This window comes from Miscanthus floridulus, chromosome 14 (assembly GCF_019320115.1).
Source record: "Miscanthus floridulus cultivar M001 chromosome 14, ASM1932011v1, whole genome shotgun sequence".
Lineage (NCBI taxonomy): Eukaryota > Viridiplantae > Streptophyta > Magnoliopsida > Poales > Poaceae > Miscanthus > Miscanthus floridulus.
This window is the reverse complement of record NC_089593.1, coordinates 94,470,951-94,497,952: the sequence shown is the minus strand read 5'-3', so window position 1 is coordinate 94,497,952 and position 27,002 is coordinate 94,470,951. Positions and strand designations below refer to the sequence as shown.

At 49.2% G+C, this 27,002-nt stretch overlaps 2 protein-coding genes and 1 pseudogene across 2 annotated transcripts; all 3 read right to left on the bottom strand.

Annotated features, from left to right (window-relative positions):
• Positions 1–143: 143 nt before the first annotated feature.
• On the bottom strand, positions 144–2,786 carry LOC136502646 (protein NUCLEAR FUSION DEFECTIVE 4-like). Its single transcript, XM_066497902.1, has 2 exons — positions 2,208–2,786; positions 144–1,436 (listed from the first exon to the last, which is right to left on the bottom strand). The coding sequence occupies exons 1-2, from the start codon at positions 2,661–2,663 to the stop codon at positions 300–302; spliced, it is 1,593 nt and encodes a 530-aa protein (XP_066353999.1). The 5' UTR covers positions 2,664–2,786; the 3' UTR covers positions 144–299.
• A 7,657-nt stretch (positions 2,787–10,443) lies between these two features.
• On the bottom strand, positions 10,444–25,842 carry LOC136505793 (linoleate 9S-lipoxygenase 2-like; annotated as a pseudogene).
• LOC136505794 (serine/threonine-protein phosphatase 7 long form homolog) lies at positions 18,321–19,958 on the bottom strand. Its single transcript, XM_066500939.1, has 5 exons — positions 19,781–19,958; positions 19,487–19,698; positions 19,105–19,399; positions 18,931–19,029; positions 18,321–18,845 (listed from the first exon to the last, which is right to left on the bottom strand). The coding sequence occupies exons 2-5, from the start codon at positions 19,636–19,638 to the stop codon at positions 18,825–18,827; spliced, it is 567 nt and encodes a 188-aa protein (XP_066357036.1). The 5' UTR covers positions 19,639–19,698; positions 19,781–19,958; the 3' UTR covers positions 18,321–18,824.
• Positions 25,843–27,002: the final 1,160 nt, after the last annotated feature.

Below are 27,002 nucleotides of genomic sequence, written 5' to 3'. Positions count from 1 at the left end.
ACAGTTACTGAGGATAAGGGGGTTAAACAGGCATCGATATTTTGTGGAAACAGGAAACAACTGCCCTTTTCAATCGTAAATTCACAGAAGATGTATAGGAGCCACACATCAAGCTTAATCGTAGAGTGAAGGTAAAAGGTATATATTTGTTCAGGCGATGAGTTGAAGATCATGTTCCATCTATATGTAATAATCTCCAAAAGTTATATTCAGGCTTATACAAATACTCACATAATATAAATCATACATGTACAAGCATTATTGCAAGTTATATTGTCATCTTTCATGAAGACTTCTCACTAGTCTAGAAAAGACTGCAACCTCGCATATATGACACGCCTATAGAACTTCCTTGTTCTGATAAACAACACAAACGCAACAGCAGACCCGAACATACAGACACCGGCCATGATCATGAAAGAGAGCACAAAGCATTGCTTACCTACACAGGAGTGCTCATCTGGTGGCGATTCGATGTCATATATGTAGCCCACAATGCACACCGAGAGGATGTAAGACCCAACAGGGCTCGCAACAGCCACCATGTTGAATATTGTGCCAAAATGGTTCAGCCCAAAGATCTCAGATGTTATGCTCGGCATCAGGGCCCACTGACACCCATAGCACACGCCGATCAGCACCGACCCAATGTAGAGTGATGCAGGGAGACCGGAGGAGATGATGGCATGACCGGCGCTCATGATCAGTAGCGTAACACCTATAAAGAATGGCCTCCCAATTCCTCGCTGGCGAAGGAAATGGTCAGATATGAAGCCTGCACCGAACCGCCCTGAAAAGTTCCATATGCTCCAGAGTGACACAAGTGTGTTGGTCTCCTTGGTCGTGTAGCCAAGTGAGCCGCCGATCTGGCTGATATTGTTCACCGTGGCCAGACCTGATCCCATTCCGCAAGCCATTGCTAGGAAGAGCAACCAGAAGTTGAGTTTGTACATGGCCTGTAATACATTCAGGTTCTCTTTGCCAGCAGACAGGTCTTGGTCAGATCCCCCAAGTGCGGTACTGGAGGTAGCATTGTCAGAATCCTCTGTGACCTCTTCACGGAGCAGTCCAGTCCTTTGTTCTGAGATTGATTCCTCATGTGGTGTCTGGGCCTTTAAAGCGACGGCTATCGGAGACATCACTAGTATCAAGAGTACCACGAAACAAATGCTCTGCGCAGCTGAGCTTATCGAGAAAATTTGACCACAGATTATGAGAATCATCAAGTATCCGGCAACAGTAACAGCAATGAGGGAGAAAGCGTCTAGGAATTTCTTGTTGTACCGTTCATTGGGGTTGTGGACATCCACAAAATACATAAGCACCAATGTGACGGCTGTGGGCAAAACTGCCAGCATCAGTATGAAAGAGCTGGGATCAATGTGGAGAGTGCGGTAAATTTGGACAAGTATTGCCCCACTTAGGCCTAGAAAACCCTGTTGCAAAAGTAAACAAAAATGAATTGATGTCAGTTGGGGGTCAAAACTGCCAGCATTAGTATGGAACTGCAGGTGGGAATGTGGGATCAATAGGAATTTCCTGTCAGGTGGCATACAGATATAGGTCACCCGTATCTGTTTTCTTTTTAACTGCTTTCTCAAACATCTGTATTTCCGTTTGTTAATGGAAATGGAGGAACCCTCGGTTCAGGAAAAAAAAGAAAGAAATAATTTCGTGTCAATTGGCTGGGAGTGAATTATAACATGGTTCGGGTTCAAACCAATAGCTTTCATCATACTAGACTGAAGTTTGATGCAAAATGAAGATAATTGATAGAATCTGATCGAAACAGTTTGGTGGGACAGCAGCGTCCAGGAGCAGGACATGATCAAAATTCATATTATCCAATAAGGCTCCATCCAGATCGCATAAGCAAAGTACTGAATGACAGGTAACCCAGAAAAACGTGACAGGTAACGTGGTGTGCTGATTTCAAGTGTCAGCTGAGGGCTCCAACCCAATGACAACTCTACTGTTGTCTGAATGCCTGTTGCTGAAAGGGAAGTGAAGTACAGAAGTGGAGTAGCAACGTAGAACAGTCTATAAGATCGTCGATCTATAATATAAAAGCTAAGAAAGAAGTACTAGGTAGCACAGTCGTGTCAATTTCTCAGATCCAATATTCTCGATCGCATTCCGGAATAATGGGAAGACAGAACAGAGCAGCGCAATATAAATATAAAGAAAGAAGGAATGAGTTGACCTGCCTTCATGATGCCGATGACAGTGCCTCGTCGGTCGGGGAAGTTCTCGACGGCGGAGACAACGTCAGCGGTGTTGAAGAAAGTCTGCGCCTGCGCGGCGAGCAGCATGTAGAGGCACATGAGCGGGAGCGGCGCGGGCGCGACCCCCGCGACAGCGAGCCACATGGGGAGGTACCCGGCGACGCAGAGCAGGGCGCCGGCGAGGAGAACGATCCAGGGGCGCCTCCGGCCCCCCGGCGCCCACGCGGCGAGGAGGCCCGAGAGGACCCCGGCGTTGGCGCCGACGTCCTTGAAGAAGGCGACGGCGTCGAGCGCGGACTGGTCGTAGCCCTGTGAGGCCTTGAGCGCCGGGGAGTAGACGCCGAAGCAGTAGGAGCTCCCCGCGCAGCACTGGATCAGCGCGCTCGCGGCCAGCGCCATCCATCGCGTCCGCGGCCATGGCACCGGCGGCATGGGCATCGGCGGCGGCTGGGGAAGGGAAGGGGAATCGGACCAGACTTGCACATTTTACAAGCCCACTCCAGGCCACACGCGCGCACGTTCTTGGGCATAGGCCCGGTACTCCTCCGTGGCTGTGCATCACCTGGGTGGGGCTTCGTGACACAAAAAAAAAAAAAAAAAAAAAAAAAAATATATATATATATATATATATATATATATATATACACACACACACTAGGTGGAGTGTCCATGCCTTGCTACGGAATAATTAACATTATTTTGTACTAAAAACACACGGATCGCACGATAAGATAACAATACTATAAAAATTAAATACCGATGTTAAAGGGACATTTAATCCAAAAAGCAAAGTTTATAAATTTAACACAGTCACGAAGTGCGCAGCGTCGCAGGCTCATAAACTCTACTTTATAGATCTTTCCGTGATGCGGCTAAGATGATATTTTATATTGGCAGGAAGAAATCTCTAATATCCATTTCTTTCGTGCTTACAAACTAATGACCCTGGTGCAACAATGGAAAATACAAATGAGCTATCCTCGTGAATGCGCGAAACCAACGCCACTACCATCGTACCATCCCACGACCACTGGTACGGTGTTGTTTAGCACTATTGTTCACTATTATCGCTAACTTGCTTCGTTGGTTTTATAAGTAATTTATGTTTGTAATTATGCAGGTGCTAATTCGGTTGATCTCATGTTGGCACATGAGAAAAAGTGGGGAAAGTCGACAAAACTCATGGTTTTGAGAACATACACGTGTAATAGTTATGAATAGTTACAAAACGAAATATTATGAACAAAACACTGAAAGTGTCATTTTTATAACAATAATATAACACATGTTCAATTTTCATTATGCCATCACATAAGTGTATATATATCATCTCCGTGTAGAGTCTGATAAACCATTTAAAAATACTGATATTCATGATACAAAATAAGTACCATTAGAGACACACATGCTAAAACTATTTACTCGCAGAGAAGGTGGCCAGCGACGTGGACTCGCGTAGAGGCGGCCGGCGGCGTGGACGCGCAGGAGGCGGCCGACGGTGCGGAGACGTAGGTTGTTCCTGAAATTAATACAACGTCTAGTCTTTCTTTTATTTATTGAACTGCATCTGAAACCCCATCAGCATCTTGCGTCATTCCTTCAATTGTTCCTGAAATTAAGCATTCAAAATTTATATATAAGAACATAATCTAAGCATATCAACAGAAACAGGCACTATGAGGCAAAAAAAAGCCTAACAATAACTGAATTATTTTTTGCATCTTTTCATCTCAGGTATGGTTGTGAATGGCTAATTGGAAAAGAAAAACACAAGAATTCCGAAGTGCACTGAATTGCTGGTTGCAAATATGATGAATCTTCACAGCACCCAAACTGGAGAATGCTTGATAGTCATGATAGCATACACTAAACCTAACAGTGCAGCTATCTAAAATTGATATGAATCATCGCAGCAACCAAACTGGAGAATCGATGAATACCCATGATGGCATACACCAAGTAATAAGGAGTAAACTCACGTTTTGTCATTCAGATTCCTAATAGAGAAGGGTTAGAGGGCGGATTTAAACAGTAATAATCTTCAAGTAGAACGTTCCACAAGTAGTCAGATTTACATATTTTCTGTTTTTTAATATTAGGTGACCACAAATTTTCTAGTAAAACTGACAATTAGAAAGGCTGGTTTGACAAAACAACAAAGCATGCCCACAGGCTTAGCGTTCTTGTAACCCGTAGGCATGGAAAATTGATTGTCAGGAAACTATAAATATCTTCGTGATAGTCAACTTGAACAAATGCTAACCTTAGCAGATTTAACCAAGGAGCCAGTAACAAAATAAATTTTGACAATGATGAAATAGTATTCTGATGTCCAGATTATTTATCAAACCCTTTCAGCAATTGTCCAATCTACGTACAACTCAAAGAGCATCCCACGAGTGATGTACAAAAACAGTCCATATTATGGAGAAACAATTAGCATTTTTACAGTAAAAATGGCAGAGAAAGAGCGGCATGGATATATTCTATGCTAAAATTCAGAGGGTAATTGTGCAATCAGATGGAACATGCAGCATGAGACTGATTAATCTCTGGAGACCCTTTATGGTACTACTTGCTAAAAATCACATGTGCTAAAAATTCTCGACGCAGGTCCTTCTCCTTCTCGACGCAGGTCCATCTACGAGAACACATCCACCAAGGTTTGCTAGCATGGAGACACATTTTGTCGAACACGTTGCCCGCGTTACATTCTCCACTTAGGTGTACGCTTTTTCGCACAGATGGGAGAGCAGGGAAGGGGTGAGCATACCCTGGTTGACCACCTGCGTCGCCGGGATGCCGCGCACGGACGCATGCGCCGCCTCCAGCACCGGGACGTCGTGCCACCTCACGGTGGTCGGCTTTGGTGACGCTGACGAGCTAGAAGGCGAGCCCGGTGTCCTGACCGAGGATATGGTGGATGTTGTCGAGGAGCGACGCCTGGAAGTGGCCCAAGCTGAGCGCGTCCTTCTTCACTAGCACCATAGTGCCCCCGATCCGGCTCTCCAGCACCGTGAACGCTGCGGCGCCTCACGGTGGTCGAAGGCATGCAGCACGGCCAAGCGGGGAGTCACGGAGGGGAGGGGAGCGATGCCGCGATCGCAAGGGGAGCGACGAGCAGGGAGGAGACTGAGGCAGATGGAACACGTGAGCGTGAAACCAAATGAAAGGAGGAAAAAGCTGTCCCTTTTACAAATGTAAAGAGGGGAATTAATTAAATGTTGGCAGATTTGGCATGGTTATCTGAAATACAAAGAGGTTCCTTTTGTCTTAATTCTCTTTCCTTCTGTGTTAATTCTCTTTCCTTTTGCTCGTTGCCATGTATGCTGGTGCATGCAAACATGCAATGTGTATATGGATAGCACAATAATTTTCTACTTCCTATTTTACCGTGATTCCTCCATCACATGACAGGCAATATTCAATTAAGAAGATGCCATGGGATCGCAGGCGTGGGCAGATAGACGAACCAAAATAAATGTCGCACCAAAAAATATCCACACTTTGTGCTTTTTAGTTGTAGGATATATATATATATATGAATGGCTAGCACCCGGACGACTGGGCGCTAAACCTCTATCCGGACGCCCACGATTGTCTCGTCTCATGCACAAGCTGCTCCATCTGCCCGCCCGCCCCGCGCCTGCTGCAGCGCCTACTGGATGTTTGCGACTCCGCGCGCTCGTCGGTCGAGTCTACCCCCACGCCTACTGCTGCACCTACCCGACGTCCACGACTTCGCACGCTTGTGGGCCGAGCTCAAACTACGCCCGGAGATGGAGGGAAGGGAAGGGAAGGGAGGGTGGGAGAGGAGAGGAGAGGGCGAGGCGCGTCGTGCGAGGAAGGCGCGAGGTAGGAGGCGAAGCCCTGCAGCAGGCCGCCATCCGCCAGACACCGGTGCCATTGTAACATGTGCAACACCCGATCTACTTTTAAAATATCCACATAAAACATCTTTATGAAGACAGATGAAACAATTGAAACATGCGGTTGAAACATGGGTGTATAGCCATTTGCAACATGTGCAACAGCAAGATCTACTTTTGAAACATCCAGATGAAACATTTACAATATACATCTGAAACACCTGAAACACTTGAAACATAGGCTTGCAATATGCGTATTTTGTCATTGCAATATATGCAACATCTAGATCTACTTTTGCGACATCCAGATGAAACACTTGAAACAAAAGTCTGAAAACGCCTAAAACACTTGAAAACATACGCATGCAACATGCGTATATTGTCGTTACAACATATGCAACATCTTTGATATACTTTTGCAACATCTCTAGACCAAACACTTGAAACACGGTGTCGGCGGCGGGCACGACGTACCTGGAGGCGAACTGCTGTAGCCAAAAAGTTTGGGTCAGGGAGACGTTGGCCCAGCGTACACCTCCGTTGCAGGACATCGGGTCATCACTCCTTCCTGCGATTATCCCGCGCCTGCTCGCTGCCTAGGCTCGAGTCCATCAGCATGCCTTCTACAGCACCGCCGCTGCTCGGTCGTAGTTGTCCTGCCTCGTCCGCTTGCTAGAGATGGGGCGCGGTGCGGCCACCGATGGGGTATGGTGCGGTGGGGGAAGAGCACGGCGTGATGGGGGACAGGCTTGTGGTGGGGGAAGGGGACGCGACGGGGCGGAGTGGGGCGGGGCGTATGCGCGGTGACGCTATGACACCGATGCGAGTATGGAGTGAGAAAATGTCAGAGGTGGAAGAGACGTAGAGGTGTTGTTGAGCCTATACACTGGACATGCCCAGAAAAACTATGTCTTGACGGGACAGACAACCGTGTGCAAGCATTTCCGTATATATAATACAGCCCAACAGGCGCTTCAAGTATTTTGGGATAAGACGTGAACATCCACTAATGTAATTACTACGTACTAGACTAGACCCACCTAGTATTGAGGATCGGAGAGCAACGAACAGGGCCAGCTGGCAAAGAAGATGCACTCCGTATGTCTGTGTCATCCATGGTTGCAACTTACATCTGCTTGGGACCGAGCCGTAGTTCGGTTGGTGAGCTCTCCCGGAGTTAGGCCACCGGTCACGGTCCGAGCCTGCTTGAGCGTGTGATTTTCTCATTAGGAACAGTAGTTCCCTGTATAAATTTCGTTGCCTCGTATGTGCCCGTCATGTGCGAAGTATGGATGACTTCGGATACCTCTTAGCCACGTGCAAACCTCTTCGTTAAGGTGTAGGTCTAACTTGTGTATTAGGGTGTGTGTGAGTTTATATACGTGTGGTGGTGTGAATTAGTGTGTGAGTTCAAATATTATAGCTTGTACTCAAAGAGTTGAGGCATAAAAAAAACTTACATCTGCTTTTTCTTTGTATTTTTTCGAATTATTAATGGTTAAAATGGAGACGCGTGCATGTTTCACAAGTGGTCTTGCGACGATAAACATTTGCTTGACTGTCTAGTTTTTTTTTTTTTTTTTTTGAGTGGAGCATTATCATTATTCATTCAATGAAATATAGTTACAAATGCCAGAAGGCTCCAAAAACAAAACATATCTATCTACTGGTAAATTTATAGAGCTTCTAGGTAAGAGATGTACATCAATATTTGAATTCCTCGCTTCGAAGACGAAATCAATCCTTAAAAAGTTCTCCATTCTAGACTTTATTTCCAGTACAATGGCGCCATACCTGCCTATTTCCTCGCTCTGGATGCTTCGAACCAAGTTGGCACAATCACTGGCCAGCCTTGCTGCCTGCAAACCAAGGTCACTGGCCAGGGCTAGTCCTTCACGGCAGGCTATCACCTCGACCACCTCTATGTCAGTGTTTCCTTCCACTATCAGTGTCGAGGCTCTCAAGAACTTGCCTCCCTCGTCACGCGCCACAGCAGCTGATGCTGAACGTCTCGAATTCTTAGAGATTGTCGTATGCACGTTGATCTAGTAGGGTTCACGGGCCAAGGCCACGGCCGACAGGCTTGGGTCAGGCCAGCTTCGCTCCATTTAAATTGCCACAAAGTAGTTTTGCGTCACGTTGAATCATATTGAACAAATTTTAGTCAAATTTGATAAATAAAATTTTAAAGTATGAATGTAAAAAGTTTAGTTTCGGGGTCCAGCTTTAATGTGGAGCCCACTACATGTTGATCTGATAGAGAGGTAGTTAGCATGAAGTAGTGCCAGTTGTATTGAATCATCCCAACAAATTTTAGTCAATTTCAATAAAAATTTTAAGGTGCAAACACGTTATTTTATTCCAAATGATTCTTTGCACTTATTAATGGAAGCTGGTAACGGATCTTTGAAAAAAGTGTTACACCCAGTCAACACAGATTAACTTCCAAATCAAACATCGCAATTATGTATGTATTGAATCATCCCCAATGGCCCACGGTGGCGCAGGCCGGGGAGACAACAGGAGTCAAGACGGCGGCACGATGCGGCGCGGAGAGATAGTGGCGGCCTAGCGTGGCGCAAGCCAAGGAGGGTAAGGGCGTGGCGGTGAGGGTAGTTCATGCCGGCGACGGATTGGCGTGGAAAGACGAAAGAAGAAAGAGAAGAGGTGTCCGTCCGGTTGGGCGTAGGAGAATAAAAGAAGAGTGAAGGAAAAGAAAAGAAAAAAAGTATTATGGACATTTGACCATTTTTAGAAATCGTTTAGAAACTAATAGAAGAAGTTATTTTACCAAACATTTTTCCAACTAGTAAAGCTAGAGCCAGAAAAGCCGTCTCATAAGAGAAGCTATATGTGGAGTTGTTTGGCGGGAGCCAGACCTCTATCAAACATGGCATTCTCCTCCACTTATTAATTCATGAGAAAGACGACAATGGATCTTTTTTCGATAATGATACTGTACAGGCGTCCATCCTGTCCGGACGGACCAGCACAAGAACGACTCGACCGAGGCTATGACCTCCCGCTCCCATCCATCCCGTGACACCCGCTTCCACTTGCTTGGTCCGCTCGCCTGCTCCTCCCTGCTCTCCGCACCCACTCGCTGTCGCGCCTGCGCAGGTCGCTGCTGCCGCTCCCTCCCTCCCTCCGTGACCTCCATGACACGCCTGCACAGGTTGCTGCCGCTTCCGCTCCCACCCTCCCTTCCTCCGTGACCTTCATGCAACCCCCACTGGAGACAAGGGCGATGGCGGCGACTCCAGCGAGGTAGGTTTGGATCTAAGCCCTCCTCCTCCTCCTCCTCCTCGACCTCCTCCTCATCTGGATCTGAGCACTCCTCCTCCGGATCTGAGCCTCCTCCTCCTCTTCCTCTGGATCCGAGGGACGCGGCGGTGGCTAGAGTTCCGACGAGCTCTGTTGCAGTAGCCTTATTTTGCTGTTGCAACAAGTAATATTTCTTTGTTGCATTAGTCTCTTTTTTGTTTCTAATGTTGCATCTCGCATTGCAGTAGCCTTGTTCTGATATTGCAACAAGTAATATTTCTTTGTTGCATTAGTCTTTTTTTCCTGATATTGCTTTCTCACATTGCGCTTTGTTCTATTGTTGAAGTAGCCTTAATCTAATGTTGTAATAAGTAATATTTCTTTGTTGCATTAGTCTCTTTTTTTCTGATCTTGCATCTCGCATTGCAGTAGTTTTGTTTTGTTCTTGCAGTCGCCTTGTTCTGATGTTGCAGTAGACTTGTTCTGACACTGTAAACAAGCAATACTTCTGATGTTTGCATGTCGCATTTCTCTATGTTGCAAGGTAATGGAGCACGGTGGGGATGAGGCATGGAGGTCAATGGGCGTGCAGGGGATGGCGACGCCATGAGGCATGACGGCGCAGCGGTGGACGGGCCACACGTGGGGGCGCGCTCGTTCTATTCGCATCGGATAGGTGGTCCCATGGGGCGCGGCGGGAGGACGGGATGGCGGCGCGGCGAGAGGACGAGCCGTGCACGAGCAGGAGGACGGGCCGCGCTCTATCCGTATTGTATCTGGTCGGGATCGAAACGCTACGTGCATTAGGTGTGTCCGGACGCGCCCCTGAAGCCGGACGGTTCGGGCGCTAGTTGCGTCGATCTTTTTTTTAAAAAAGTATAACACCCATTTAATAGATTAACTTCCAAACCAATCATCACAATTAATATATATGCTCACAACCAAACCGACAAGCTTAATCAAATCCTCTCCAACAAAATGAAAAAATAAAACCACACCGACGACCAAAAGAAAGAGAAACTCACGTATACGGTATACATGCATATATGTACGTGTAGTCCGATATGATGGAGCTTAATGTCATGTCATATGGAGACGCTGTTGGGTATCCCTTTGCCGGTGATCCCCTTCTCCTTGCTGCCGACGTTGCCAACGTCCGGGAACAGCAGCGTGTACGACACCTTGGCGGGTCCCTTCCGGTTCTTGAGCCGCAGGTCTCTGTTCCTCTCAGTGACCCGCTTCTCCACCCGGCGGAGCTCCTCCCGGAACCTGTCGAGCAGCTGCAGCACGTCGCCGTCGTCGGTCCACGCCGCGGTGGCGCGCTGTCCCAGGTAGAGCTCGTCGGAGGTGTGGTTGGAGAGCACCTCGATAAGCGTGAGCCCGAGCGTGGTGGTGAAGCGATCGGGCACGTGTCGAGGAAGAACCTGTCCGGGTCGGCCTCCAGCTGCGCCATCTCCGGGGATCCCGGCAGCGGCACGAACCGGCGGCACCGGGTGGGCCAGTTGGGCATGAACCCGGCGTACCCGTACTGGCCGAAGTTGACGGCGGCGTGCAGCGCGGAGGCGATCCAGATGAGCGTGGACAGCGACTCGGCGAGGTTGGCCACGGTGTCGAGCTCCAGCCAGCAGTCCGGGTCGCGCTGCCGGTCGCCGTGGCCGACGGTGCGCACGTCGTGCCACCACGCCTGCAGCTCGGCGTCGGCGGCCACCGCGGCGTCGGAGTGGTAGAAGTGGGCGCAGTAGCTCCGCACCCAGCCGTCGATGGCGCGCCACACGTCCATGCCGTCCACCGCGTACGGGTAGTCCTCCACGTGCAGGTGCAGGGTCGTGGTCCGGGGATCCTGGGACGCCATCCCCCTCTTGACGAGGTCGTTGGGCAGAGACTGGTCGGTGAACCTCCACTCGGAGTAGATTTTGCCGAGGACATCTCCATGGCGTACTTCCCCGGGAACATGGTCCTCTCCAGGATGCCTCCTGCGCTGAGCAGGATGCTCCTGGACAGCGTGTTGATCTGCATGTTGTCCTTGAAATGTGGCTCCAGAAGCTTGTGGATATACATGGCCAACCGGGCCGCACCGCACGGCACTAGCACGAGCACGGTCAGGCACGGCACTATGCTACACGGTGGCTTAACCGTGCCGTGCCCAATAGTGCCGCCGTGCCGAGACCTTGGCCCAAGCACGGCCCTATGGGCGGTGAACCATGCCGTGTCGTGCTGTCGAGCACGGCAGCCTGGCGTGCCCGCGCCGCCGCCTGTGCTCGTCCACCGGCGTGGGGCCGCGTCGACACCAGCGCTCGCCCTCGCGGGGCCGCACCACCTCCTGTGCTCGCCCGCCAGCGTGGTGCCGCGTCGCCGCCTGAGCTCGTCCTCGCCGGGGCCACGCCGCAGCCACACTCAATGCCGCAGAGAAGGCCGGATCCGGGAGGAGGGGGCCGGATCTGGGCCATGGCCGCCGGATCCGTCCGCCGTCGCCTGAGCTCGCCCGCCGGCGTGGGGCAGCGCCACCACCAGCGCTCGCCCGTAGGAGGGCCGCGCATCCGCCTGAGCTCGCCCTCGCCGGGGCCGCGCCACCCCCTGAGCTCGCCCTCGCCAGGGCCGCGCCGCCGCCACACTCGATGCCGCAGAGAAGGCCGGATCCGGGAGGAGGGGGCGGATCTGGGCCATGGCCGCCAGATCTGCCCTCCGTCGCCTGAGCTCGCCCACCGGCGTGGGGCCGCGCCACCGCCAGCGCTCACCCGCAGGAGGGCCGCACATCCGCCTAAGCTCGCCCTCGCCGGGGCCACGTGCTCCTCCATCGCTGCTGCAGATGCGCCGGCGTGCCGCCGCCCTGAGGCCCTCGGGGCATGGCCCCACGACTGCGCGCATCGCCCGCCCCCTCCTGTCTTCGCGTCGGCGGCTCGGCGCTGCTAAGGAAATGAGTGGGGGGGAGAGAGAGAGAGAGAGAGGAGGAAGTTAGGGTTTAGGTGAGGGAGGGATGCTTATATACTGCTATCCAATGGCTCTGGTTCATCTGCTGCTCATCAACGGTGGAGAATAAACGGGCCATGTCGTGCCGGCCCATTATTCGTGTCGTGCCTGGGCCGGCACTGCGGGCCGACATGGCGGCCCGGGCACGGCACTACGACCGGGCTGTGCCAGGCACGGGCACGAAGCGAGCCGAGCTGGGCCGTGCCTAGGCCGTGCTTCTTAGCGCCGTGCCTGGGCTGGCCCATAGTGCTCGGGCCAAATGGCCAAATATACTTGTGGATCGGGTGCATGGCGCTCAGCTGCCTCTTGGTGGCGATGATGAACGGCTCCACCGTCGCGTGCGTGAACAGCCTGTACATGTGGTGTCGCCATGGATATGCAAGCATGGTCATATACTCATATATGGATGCATGCATCAAGAACGTACCGAATCATGCACTGCATTGACCACATGAAACAGATGACATGGTACCGATGCATGCTTAATTACTCGATCAGTCACCAGTGGCTGATGAGCTGATGGTAGCCTGAATCATTGACGGAGACATGAGCCTTAGCAAGCCACCACAGATGCCCATCGGTGCCTTGGCTCGCAGGGAGGAAGACCCTGCTGATCTCGCCGTCGCCGGCGCCGTCACTGGGCAGGCTGAGCTCTATGACGAGAGGCTTGAGGCCTTGAGGGTGCCGTCGTCCTTGAGGAAGAGCAGCGTGCGCGACGCGTAGACGCACACCCCTTGTTGCGTGTTGATGCGCCGCAGGTACGGCATCACGTAGTCATGGTGGTCAAGGATGTACAGCCTCTTCTCTTCTAATGCATGGATAATACTCCGTATCATATACATACATAAAAGACGGTTGCATTGCATTTACATGGTTAAGTAAGTTCTTCTCTGAAACACAAAATTTTGACGACGACTGACCTTTTGGACCGTTCGTCCTTGAAGCTGCCTCTCGATATGCGCGGCGGTAATGGAGCTCTCCTTGCCTCCTCGGCTCACCGGCGGGAACACCTCTAGTCTCTTGATCACCACTGGGTTTAGCCCCGCCAGCATCTCCCTCGCGAATTCCTAGTCGGTTCGCCATGCCTCTGGCTCATCTGCAGCACCAGCCATCAAATAAGAGGAAAGATGATTCATCATCAGACATCAATCTAGCTAGTTAATCCAAGGAATTGTTCCCTGTCAGAGAGAGGCAGAGCAGAGCACACAACATGTGTAGTGACAAGACAACGACTCACGCTCGATGACTTGAGGGATGGGGAACTTGACGGGCGTCTCCTTGACCATCTTGTAGGTCTTGTGCGACGGCACCGACGTCTTGAGCTTGTTCATCACCTGCCCGTCCACGACCGGCTGCTGGGGCTTCCTGTACAGGTCGCCCTTGAGCTGCTCTCGAACGACCGGAAGCTGTTGATATTGCCATGGAACTGCGCCTTAGACTCCGGGAGCACGAAGTGCGTCACGGCCTGCACCGCCAGCGTGAGCACCTCCGCCAGCTTCGTCGGGCTGAACCGCTCGTCCGGCGGGATGTAGAAGTCCAGGTTGATCATGTGCTTGCGCGTCTCCGTCACACCGTCTGCGATCAATCAAGACTAGTGTCAGTCAGATTTAGATGCAGAAATCAGATCAATGGAGAGTGAAATTTTCGTATTTTGGTCTCTTTTGAAAACAATTTTTAGAAAAATACCAACGCCAAAACATTTTCTGAAAATAGATCATTTTTAGGCGTCTTAGCACATGATGCCGAGATATGAGGCTCGGCGTCGTGTCACTCAACGCTGAGGTACTGCCACGTCACGGAAGACCAGGGTCGTCGTCGACACGTTGGCGCGTGGGTCCGAGACGTCGGCGTCGTGTCAGCCGACGCCAAGTACCCAACCTCGGCGTGGTCGGACTGAGCGCCGAGCTCTGGCCCCATCCGGAGCGCGGCCCAGGTGGCCCAACAAAGCACGGTGGCCCAGCAGCTCGGCGTTGGGTCACTTAACGCCGAGCCTCCAGACCTCGGCGTGACCCGACTCAATGCCGAGGTCTGGACCCTTTAAGCCGAGGCCCCCTTCTTCTTCTTCCCTCCCCTCCTCCATTCCCCCACGGCTCCCAAATCCCCTATGGCCCCCACGAAACTCTAACCTCCAAAATCGACCCCCGGTGTCCGGATCTTGTCTCCCGAAGCTTCCTCGAGGTAATGGTCCCTCCCCTCCTCCATTCTATCCGTGTAGATGTGCTTACATTGTCTCTAATCATGTGGAATCATGGTTGTTTGGTGATTTAGTATATTTGTGTTTTCATTTGCAAAATGTATGGCTAAGGATGATTGAGTGCATTGTTGTTTAACTGTTTTATGTGATGAACATGTTAGGTTAGTTTGGTTTCTAGTTATTTTGGTCATTAGGGTTATTTGTTTATTGTAGATGTCATTAGGGTTAGTTATTTGTTGGTCATTAGGGTTACTATGTATTTTATTTATTTGTTGGTCATTACATTTCAATTTGTTATGACCAAGGCGTTTTGCCAAGGTACTCCTCTTTCCCCTCTTTCAATTCATTCATTTAGATTTGTTTGTTTTTGAACTTGGCATTATAGGTTTGGTTCATGTTCATGTCATTCGTGCAATGTATGGTGGTTCAAATGATTGAATGACCTAAATGTATGGTTGTTGGTGTTGTTGTTGTTGTATATGTTATGGTTTATAATCATTGAGTTAAATTTTGTGTTTGTTGGGATTCAAATTTGTTTAGGGTTTATAATGAAAAGCTTATTTGAGAGGTATGGTGATGTAGTGTTAGTACCTTTACATTCGTTGCAAGGTACTTTGGATTGATTTTTTTTCTACGTAATGTTAGGATGCCAAGGCGTGGTAAAGCTCGTATTCCAAGGTAATCCCAATGTTTATTCATTATCTGTGCAACAAATAGAAAACCCTAGGTTTAGGTTTGGTTCTCCGTTAATATGACTAAATTCTTTCAATTGTAGTTATGGTCGTCAGAGGGCAAATCCCTACGACCTAAAGCCTCTCCCTGAAGGTGTTTCTTGACCAATATGCTTTTGTGGTGATCCTTGCAAGGTAGACATATCTGAAGATGAGGAAACATATAGACAGAGGTACTGGATGTGTCCCAATTATGCATGGGAACCTACAAAGCAACAGCGCCGTGCATCGTTTATGAGGAATTTTTATTGTGTTAATTAATTTTCTTGTGATATTAAGTATTGCTTATTTATTTGTTTTGTAACAATTTGTTTTTCTTGCAGACCGTTCCACCACTGTGTGACTTTGAGCAGTGGATTAACACTGAGATCAAGGAGTTGGACAAGCAGCGTCTAGAAGGCCTGAAGGAGTGGGATGCGGAGGTTAAGGAGAGGTTTGAGCAGAGACGTAGACTGGAGGCTATAGAAAAGGAGCATAAGGAAGAGGAGGAAAGGAGGCATGTTGCTGCGTACAAGACGAAGAGGGAGAAGAAGCTTGAGCGTGTGCGCCGAGCGAAGGCAGCGATGGAGGAGAATCCCGATGCCGAGAGGAAGGGAAAGTGGCCTCGTTGCACTCAGTAGGTATTTGGTTCATTCACGAGCGATGTCGTGTAGCCTTGGACTTTTTTTATTATGTTGTAATGCACTATAATTTTATTTCAGATGGTCTTATGCCCTGTACTTCGTTAACTATCCTAAGACTGTAGTGGTACTGTTTGTATCACTGAAAAGACTACTTGTGTTGTTGCAGTCACTGAAAGGGCTACAGGTACTGTTGCAGGCACTGAAAGGGCTACAAGTCTATTTGAAAACTCACTGAAAAGCCTAGATTCGTTTACTGTTGTATCCGTATACGCAATGAATTAATATCAGAGTGATGTACTGCATTTAGATGAAGTGACAAAACACAGGTGTAGCCTTTTCAGATGAAATGACCAGTCATGGTTGTAGGCTTTTCAGATGAAGCATCTAGCCTTTGTAGATTCAATAAATGAGTACGCACACATGTTTTTTGTTAAGTAGCATTCATGGTGAACTGCCTTCATCTCTATATATAGTGCTCCATGTCTTGCTCCACATCCACACAACTTATTTTCTGGTTTAGTTTTAGCAAATGTCGAGCGGAGGTTCCTCGAGTGGAAAGGGTTTCGGCGGAGGGAGAGGAAAGGGGGTGAGGAAGGGACCTCCGATTGTGTGGGAGGGTTCTCTAGGTCCTGATTCTTTTGAAGAACCAATAGAGGAATTTCCTTTGGAGAGGAAGAGTGACTTCACCCGTGAGAGACCTCTTAGATCATACGAGAAGCGCATTGAAGATTGGCCAAAATGCCGCCACGGTTTGGATTGCGTTGTGCAGATGTACAACGACTGTGACGGTGGAGGCCGTCGTTTCTTCAGATGCCCGCGAGGATTTGTATTGCCTTTGAACTCTCTCCTTTTTTAGATTTGCATTTGGTTTCTACTAGTACTTATTGGTAGATGGGTTTTCAGGATTCAAGCTGTCCAGATAATTGTGGCTTCACTAGATGGGTCGACCCTCCTCCTATCTATCCCCATCAACAGTACATCACATATCTACAGGGACGCATCTTTGACCTAGAGTATGGCCCTGGAAGTGGTAACAGGGACAAGTCGGACGACGACAATAGCAATGATGCAGAGGAGGCACTATGCAATAATCCGTACTGCAAGTGCCCGTACCATAAAAAGGACGGACCTCCTTCTCCACCGCCACCGCCACCACCACCGCCTCCGTCAATTGGAGGATACTATGGGGAAGGCGCAACTCAGTTCAATATGTGGGAGCATTATTAGGACCAACATTTGTTAGTCAATCCGAATGTGGAATGCTTATATGAGTTGTTCTTTTCAATCTCGTAAGGCATGCTAGGTTTAGTTTGCAACATGCCCTTGTTAGTTTTTATGTGAGTGTGTACCCTTTGCAATGTCTGTATCACTTGTTTCTTTCAATCCCCTAAGGCATGCTAGGTTTAGTTTGCGACATGCCATTTGTTACTTTTGATGTGAGTGTAATCGTTAACAATCGGTTTTTCATGCAGGAACAAACATACAAACATAAATATAACTTGTCTACTCTTATTAGTATAACTCGTGTTAGTCGAAGAGGAATCGTTGAGAAAGATTTTTCATTTGAATCATGCAAATAGGATCGCAACATATACCAAATGGTTTGGGTTTTGTTGGGCTGAGGCTCGGCGTTGAGTCGGCCCACGCCGACCCTAGGGTTTGGCTCGACCGTGTGTGAGGTGTGCTGAGGCTCGGCGTTGAGTCATCCCACGCCGACCCTAGGGTTTGGCTCGGCTGTTTGCGAGTTGGGCTGAGGCTCGGCGTCGAGTCGGCCCACGCCAACCCTAGGGTTTGGCAACGGCCGTCGCCCGGTTTGGGCCGAACCTCGGTGCTTAGTCGTAACACGCCGAGGTTCATGGCTCGGCGTCAATTTACCCCACGCCGAGCTTGTGCACCTCGGCGCTTCGATGCAAGGGTTTCCAGTATGTACCAGGGGTCGGCGTGAAACGACTAAACGCCGAGGTTGGGCACCTCGGCGCTTCGGTGAATTGTTTTCCAGTATGTACCAGGGGTCGGCGTCAAATGACTAAACGCCGAGCCCCTGGGTTCACCAAAATATACCTCTTCTTTAATTTGCTTCACTATTTCCCACTACTCTAATCAGCCGACGATGACCTTGTGCCAACAACGGACCTAAGCTCGCTAGCTCCCCGACTCTCCTATGCCGCTTCGTCCCCTTTGCGTGCTTGCCATGTCACTGTGGATCCAACAGAGGTTGATCGTAACATGGAGGATGGGGATGATGACACCCCTTCTTCCTTGTGAGTTGTGACGGAGGCCCTTAATAGCTGGAAACATGAAACATGGCGACGTTCCACACATTCACATAACACATGACCACACCGACAGACAGATTCATTCAACATCCGTACATACGTAAGGTCCAACACATTAAGCATCCAACATAGTCCAACACATTCAACATCCAACATAGTCCATACATATGCTTCATCAATCAACAAACATAGTCCAAACATAGTACCAGGTCCAATGCATACATAGTCCATGCACAGAATAAAGCATATGAAGTCTTTGGATCTTTTATCGCTCCTTGTACCTTAACGTGGACGGCGAGCGTAACGCTTTCCCCTCCCAAACAGATAGGTACCTGGAGTGTACCTGTCCACTGGTCTGAGCGTCCTATGTGGACGTCCAGAACCGGAGGGGCCTTGAGTTCCTTGGGGTGCATCTCCAAGCTGGGACATGCCAATCTCATCATACTCATGATCATAGTACTCTCCCTATCCTTCATCAACTTCATCATCATAATGACCATGTCCTTGACCACCCTCTACAGTAGTTGCTGCACCATGTGAAGAAGAAGTCCTGCCACCATGTGCACCATGTGAAGATGAAGTCCCTCCAATATGTGCAGTAGAAGGTCCAGCACCAAGTTGTTGTGGGACTGCCACATCCGGGGAACGTCTACATCCAAGGCGTGCAGCTACCTTTCATAGGCGATGCATGGCACGCTACATTTTGAAAGCACTATTAGTAAGTGGGGTTGGTCGTAAAACTATATAAAGATGTAACATCAACTGAATGAGAGAAGACTACCTGAATGTGCTGTCGTAACATGGAGACCTCATCAGGATCGCCCACAGGAATCATCAATGCCCTTCCTTGGTCGGCCACTGTCCTCATTATCTCCATGCTCTATGCAACAAAAACAATAATTTAAGTCTCTATCACAGTAAAGACCTCAGAGATTGAAATAGTTGTATCACTTACAGCTCTGGCTAACGCAGGGGCGATCTCAACTTGCCTGCCTTCTCGGGTAGCTTGGTCATATGGGTTGTTGCCCTCATCCTCGCTCGCAATGTCAGCAATGTCTTGCTCCGTCCAAGCGGGCCTCAATTGAAGCCTTGTTCGTTGACCAAACCAAACAAGGTAATCATGGAATACCTTGTCATGATGGACGGCGTGGATGCCCATGTTGTTCTGCTCCATCAACATCCACTCATCAATGTAGCGCTGGTGCTCCAGCTGCCAGTTGGTGATCTTCTTATTTTTTTGTCTGTTGAACCTGCAAATTTTACACCAAATCGGCAATATGAAGGCCTACTCAATGATTCTTTCATGTGAAACGAACAAAATATTGTATGTTACGTACTTGTGGAGCTGCCAACCGGTGGAGAAATCATCGGGTGGAGAAGGCTGCAGCCTACCAAACTGTCGTGCTACACGGTGAGGGAGATGGTACTCCACTGCATAGAAACAAATAAGGGGGGGGGTCCTCATCGTCCAGACGTCCTTGTCTGCCATGCACAAGGCGCTCAAGTTGAGATCCGTTACTTGCCTCCACCGATATGGGCTCCATTGAACCTATACACAATGTCGTCATCAACTAGTCGATGCTCAATTTGTGCACATATCCTCGATTAGGGCAAAAGGGTGGGAAACTTACATGCTGTGGTAAAAGGGTGTCCAGCTCGTTGGTGAAGCTGATGTACGTGTGGCGTGACACGTGGTATGTTCTGTGGGCTCGCTCGTAGAGGTGTGCCACGGTAGGGGCGACAACTGCGTCTCCTTGAGGAAACCAAGGTTGTGGGGGATCAAGCTGATGCGGTCTCCCAACTGGAAGCCTCTCCCACATCCAAATCCGCAAAAAAAGAGTGGAAACATGAATGTTAATCACTTTTGTTAAGAAAAAACATTGAATTGTAGTGGTAACTTGTACAACTTTGCTTTATTACCTACAACAGTGTGATGCAGCCTGACATTGTAGCGTGCGCGCCTCCAGGACGGCGGCAAGCCTCGCAAAGCTGACGGTACAGGAAGGCAAGTATAGCCGAGCCCCAACTCCTATTGCCGGCATCCTCCTAGTTCAAAAGGCATGGGATGTACATCTAGGACGCCGTGTCTCCAGTGCCATCAGGGAAGAGAACCGTACCTAACATGTGGAGGACATAGGTCCGACAGTAGTATGTCACGGTCTCGGCGTCTACGTTGGGTGGGCACTCCCGAAACTGCTGACGAAGCCACCTCAGGGACACCCCACTGCTGCGCCGTTTCTTGCCAGCCTCAACTGCCGCTAGGGGCCGTCCCAAGAAGTGCTCAACCCGCTGCTACCATCCTTCAGACTCCGTGTCTCCTGTCACTGGGAATCCTCGGATTTTGACTCCAAGGATCATGGCAACGTCCTCGAGAGTGATCATCATCTCCCCGCATGGTAGGTGAAAGCTGTGTGTCTCCGGACGCCATCGATCTATCAACGCCGTCAGCGCCGCTGGGTTGAAAGGTGGCATGCCTCGACGACAAACACAAGCAACGGTAGCAAGGTTCGCCAGCTTCAGGAGGGGCGTGTACCTCTCGTCGTAGACCATGGTCGTAGAGGCCTCATGTGTCATTGGCCTCAGCACATTCAAAACCTGCAAAAAAAACAAGCATAAAAAGTATTAGTTCATGTCACTTTATAAAGAGCATGGACTATAGAGCAAAACATGAACAATGCAATGTTTTCATATGAATTGTTGAATATACCTCTCCGTTCTCGATCCTCCGAGCCCGGTGGTGCTCATCGAACCTTGGATCAAGAAGGGGAACCGATCCATCCTGCAACATAAGCAATGCCAAACCATTAGTATAAGTTAAAGCATGTGTATGTGGTACGAAGTAACATAAAAATAAAAAAACAAAAGTAAACCAATGTACCATTACACAAAGCAATTCTAGTAGCTAGCTTGATGGATACCTGTTGTCTAAGTAGTTCAGGACATTTTCTCTTATTGTGGCCCGCCTTATGGCAACCAGAGCAATGGCTCTTTTGGGTATCCTCTACAAAATGTCTCCCAACCTTACTCGTGGTTGATCTACCTTTCGTGGCTCGGTCCATGTCCATCCTGAACCGCTTCCGCCGCCTAGGTCCTCTACTCTTCCAGAGTAAACCAAGATCAGCCACATACTTGGGGCCATCATAAGTAGGCCATTGACTCTCGTCAAGAAATGGCTCGAACTGAGGATTCCAGGTGCTCATTAGGTTCCTCAAAGAGAACTCCGTGGCCATATGGGGAGGGACCTCAGGGTCAACACGTCTAAGGCGATAGGCTGTAATCATGTGGGAGCAAGGCCTATGGTATATGATCGGTTTTCCACACGTACACTTGTTCTCATTGATCACTACTTTATGTTTTCGAGCACCCCGGTCTTCACCACCAATGTTAGTTCCGCCACCCTCTAGAATCTCATATCCATGGTTGATCGGATCGAAACATGAACCCTTCTGTCGTTTAGACTTTTTCTTTGAGAAAGCTAGTTCCTGAGATGCTAAAAGTGGCCAAGCTTTGCCTGCTGTCCATAGAGACCTCGCATGCTTCTTCCTCGAAACGAACCAAGAATTCAACTTGTAGAAGGTGAATGAGGCAATAGCAGTCACAGGCAGACCACGACAACCTCTTAGAAGGCTGTTGAACATCTCTGCCATGTTACTAGTCATGAAGCCCCATCTCCAACCACCCGTGTCATATGCAAGTGACCACTTATTCTTCGACGCCATCAACTCGCTCAAGAATTGCCTGCCATCAACATTTGTGGCTAACTTCAGGACATCTAACTTATCTTTGAATAATTGAACCTCTTGCTGCCTGCAAACCTCCTCAAATAATTTGAAGTTGTCCTTTGTGTGATCACGCCTTATAAGATTCTGAGCAAGGTGTCTGGTGCACCACCGGTGATGTATTTGGCCATAACCAGGAATCTCTTGTTCTACGGCATTCAGAATGCCATCATGCCTATCGGATATCACACAAACATTATGTCCCAGACCAATTATCACTTGTCTTACTAGCCTGAGAAACCAACACCAACTATCCGTGTCCTCCTTCCGAACAATCGCAAAGGCCAATGGCACAAGCTGGTCCTCTGCATCTGTCCCAATACAAATAAGCATTGTGCCTTCAAATTTTCCTATAAGAAAGGTCCCGTCAATTGAGACGACAGGCCTGCAATGCTTGAATGCTTCGATGCTCTGCCCGAACGCCCAAAACGCCCTTCCAAATACCTGGCTACCATTCCTTGTTTCATCCTCCTTAGGTAAATACTCGAAGTGCATCCTAGGATTTACGGCCCTCATTGCGTTCAACATTACAGGGAGGCGCTCATAAGCTTCTTCCCAATTTCCAAATATTATTTCCAGTGCACGCTGCTTTGCCCTCCATGCTTTCCCATACTTGACATAGTAATTGTACCGTTGGAAGATGATCTCAACCAACGCAGACACCGTAATGGTTGGCATATGCTTCACCACGGGGCATAATTGCCTTGCAATGAATCTAGAATTGAGCTGCAGATGGTTCTCTTCTGTCTCAGCAGTGGCACAAACATGTGGTTGCTTCACTGAGGTAATCTTCCATTTGTCTGCCTTCGTCTTCCTAGCACATACTCTCCAACCACACTGTTGTTCTTCACAAGCAACAGTGTACCTCTTCTCCTTGAATGAATTGATGACCCTAAAAGGTCGGTTGTGTACAATGGAGTACTCTTGCAACCATGATTTCAACTCATCCATGGTAGCAAACAATATGCCCTTCCGTATGATGAGGCAACCGCTAACATCAGGCACAGTTGTATCACTTGGCCCACCATCAGCTACTGCCCTATGACCATAGCTAAGGTCCTCGAAATCACCAACTAGTGGATCTCTCCAAGGCAAGACCCTAGACAATATCTCTATTTCCCTTAAATTCAGACGACCAACAGGGCGATCGTCATCAGAGTCTTCGGCTATCTCCTCTACGAAGGACTCATCATCTCCAGCTATCTCCATGTCAAAACGGTTCGTAGCCCTAGCATCACCAAAGTCTTCTTCACTACTAAGATCATCTTCGTCGCTAAGCTCATCCTCAATAGAAAAGTCTCCGCTAGCGTCGTCCAAACCTTCTTCTGCATCAACAATTACATAATCATCATCCTCTTCATCACTATCATGATTGCCCTCACCATCGGCAACCGGATTCTCTTCCTCATCTCCACCGTAGCCTAGTTGTGTGACAAGTATTTCTTCTTTAGGCAAAGGACCATAACCTATGTGAGCGGGGGAAGATGGCCATGCTTCGAAGTTATCATTTCCTAAGCCGGACTCCTTACTTACTACTAAATCCAAAGATCGTACTTCTGAGGCCAATACAACTGCCTTGTAATCATTCCATTCAGTCTCACTTGTAATTTTGAGCAACCGCTTGATCCGAGGACCCTTCGATGACCCAACATCTATGACACCTTCAAACTGAACATGCACGTCTCCTTCATTCTAGCCTAACTTAACCTTCACTCGCTCCACTAACTGGGTCAAAGATGGTGTTTCAGAAAAAATCAACAACTCCTCACACATGTCTAGAAATTCCAAACTATCATCTCTTGTCCTAACAATACGGCCTCCATGATGCAACCTCACTAATTTATCCATCTACAGCCATCACACAACAAGTAGTGTAACATATGAATATATTTTAATCCAATAAGTAGAAACTAAAATATATCATTTCATCGTTTTTCAACCCCAACAACATAATCATTTCTAGTCATAACAAATTGAAATATAATGACCAACAAATAAATAAAATACATAGTAACCCTAATAACCAACAAATAACTAACCCTAATGACACCTACAATAAATAAATAACCCTAATGACCAAAATAACTAGAAACCAAACTAACCTAACATGTTCATCACATAAAACAGTTAAACAACAATGCACTCAATCATCCTTAGCCATACATTTTACAAATGAAAACACAAATATACCAAATCACCAAACAACCATGATTCCACATGATTAGGGACAATGTAAGCACATCTACGTGGATAGAATGGAGGAGGGGAGGGACCATTACCTCGAGGAAGCTTCGGGAGCCGAGATCGTGGCACCGGGGGTCGATTTTGGGGGTTAGGGTTTGCTGGCGGCGCGGGGGAGAAGAGAAAGAGAGGGAGGCCGGCGGTTTCAGAATGAAGGGAGGAAGAAGAAGGGGCCTCGGCGCGGCCTAAAGGGTCCAGACCTCGACGTTAAGTCGGGTCACGGCGAGGTCTAGAGGCTCGGCGTTAAGTGACCCAACGCCGAGCTGCTGGGCCACCGTGCTTTGTTGGGCCGCCTGGGCCGCGCTCCGGATGGGGTCAGAGCTCGGCGTTCAGTCCGACCGCGCCGAGGTTGGGTACTTGGCGTCGGCTGACACGACGCCGACGTCTCGGACCCACGCGCCAACGTGTCGACGACAACCCCGGTCTTCCGTGACGTGGCAGTACCTCGGCGTTGAGTGACACGACGCCGAGCCTCATATCTCGGCGTCATGTGCTAAGACGCCTAAAAATGGTCTATTTTCAGAAAATATTTTGGCGTTGGTATTTTTCTAAAAATTGTTTTCAAAAGAGACCAAAATACGAAAATTTCACCAATGGAGATAGATAGCTCGCTAGCAGTGGTGTGTTGTGTATATGTGCCAGGGCGGCCGGTGCGGCAGCGTCGCGGGTACGGGTACATGGAGGTGGTGCCGCCGAGCACCGGGCGGGCGTGGTCCTCCTTGTCGGGGTTGCCCAGGTCGTTGTAGTCGTCGTAGTCGTAGACGCGCTCCCAGTCCTTGCGCTCGCCGCGGCCGCTGCCACGGAGGCTGCGCAGCTCCTCGTCGCGCAGCAGACGCAGGGCCTCGGGCGTCTTGTCAGGCAGGTAGCTCTGTTGGGTTCGCCATTGTCAATCTGTCATGTCATATGGAAGCTTAAAAGTACTAGTAGGTCCATGATTCGGTCCTGACGACACGCACCGTGTTGATGAAGAAGACGCGGTCGGCGTTGGTCTTCTTGTAGGGGTAGACCCAGGAGTTGCTGTCGAAGTGGATGCTCCGGCCGGCCTCGGGCATGTCCAGCTGCACGTGGCGGAGGAAGAAGTGGTCGTTCCTGGGGCCGTTCTTGACGACGACGGCGCCCGGCGTGCCGAACTCGGCGTCCACGAAGAAGGTCACCTGGTACGTCATGGTGCTCGTCTTCACGGCGCCTGCTTCGCCTTGGTCTTCTTGCCGCCCTTGAGCGGCGCCTCCGCGCTCAGCTTCCCCTTCCCGGTGTCTGCAGATTGCGATTGCGATTGCGATTGCATGCCCAAGCAGTTGAGTTTGAAGCAGCAGTCATCGATGGATCAACAATTGATGAATTGGATTGGAATTCAAGACGACAAACAAGCAAGCAAGAGTACGCTGCTGGGTGGGTGGTGAACAAGAAGAACGTACTGGTGGGATCCATCCGTGTGCTGCTGAAGAGGCGAAGCGTGGTGGTCTTCCTCGGCGACGACAGGCCCAAGTGGCAGGACACGACCACGGTGCCATTGATGGCTATGTGGTTCTCCGGCGCATGAGCCGGGCTCTGGCGGTCCCAACAGAAGGGCATTTGCATTGGCCGAGAAGGATCGACGGAGCACCAGCAGCAACGTACGGCTAGCTCTAACGTACACCTGACCTGAACCTGGTCCAAGCTAGCTAGCTCTCCTGATCCCTGTTGAGGCTAATCCCAAGCGCTAGCTAGCTTATATACATGGCAGTCGGCAGTCGTAGTCTAGTAGATGCATGCCACGGGGGTGGGGATGGATTATATTCTTGGAGTGCGTACGTGGGCTTGCAGGGAGAGATGAGCTAGCATCATTCGTCTGGAGGGAATGTGCTGCTGCAGGATTGAGCAAGAAAAGCTAGCTAGCGCGCAGAAAGAAGAAAGATCGAGGAGGATGGGGAGAATGTGTGCCAGCCTTTGGCCTCACGTACCCCCATCTTCTTCTTCTTCTTCTTCTTGTGTGCATCTGATGCTACCTGCTGGCTGCTGCTGCTGCTTTACTTTTCTTTTCTTTCAGGGAGAGGGAAGCATATGTAGCCAGCCACAAATACAGTGCAGTTGAGAACTCATCAGTTTCATTTCATTCTATGTAATGTAATGTATGTATGTATGCTTTTGTCAGTTTCGTTCCATTCTGTGGGGACAGGACAAACATGCAACTTGCAGCGTATTACTGACTAGCGCAGCGGCAGTTACTTACTATAATAAACTGAAAGTGAGCTCGTCCTGGAGACCACCGCATCAATTGGTGCGGCAGGCCTCACAAGTCCGAACAGACGATCGATGTGGATTTTGATTTGGTGGTTGATGCATGTTCTCGGATCCATTCATTTGGCCACATTTAAGCTAGCTGTCGATCTAGCCAAATACAGTAATGGCTTGATGATAGAAATATCACCCGGCTTGGTACGTTGGCCAAGTGCATAATTCAATCGGCTTGTTTGGACAAGTCAAATGGCACGGTTAACAGCTAGCAGCAGCTTACAGGCTAGGTAATAAAGGAACGTAGTACGTGAGTACTGATGATATAGAAGAAGAAGAAGGAGATTACTTACAGTAGCTGTTGGAGCTTTGAAGGGAGCTATAACGTGAGTTAATTGGCAAGATGATTAAATAAACGGAGAATATAAATAAACAAAGCAAAAGGATGCCTCATATATATACGCCAAAAGAACCTTAAGCCTTCACCTACGTATAGTTACGGCCAAATTTACAAAGGAGGATCAATAAATAAGCCTCACTGTTCTTGGTTAATTTATTCGGTCATCAGGACTCAGGAGTTAGATGGCCGGAACCGGAATCCCCAATTTGGTAGTTTTTCACC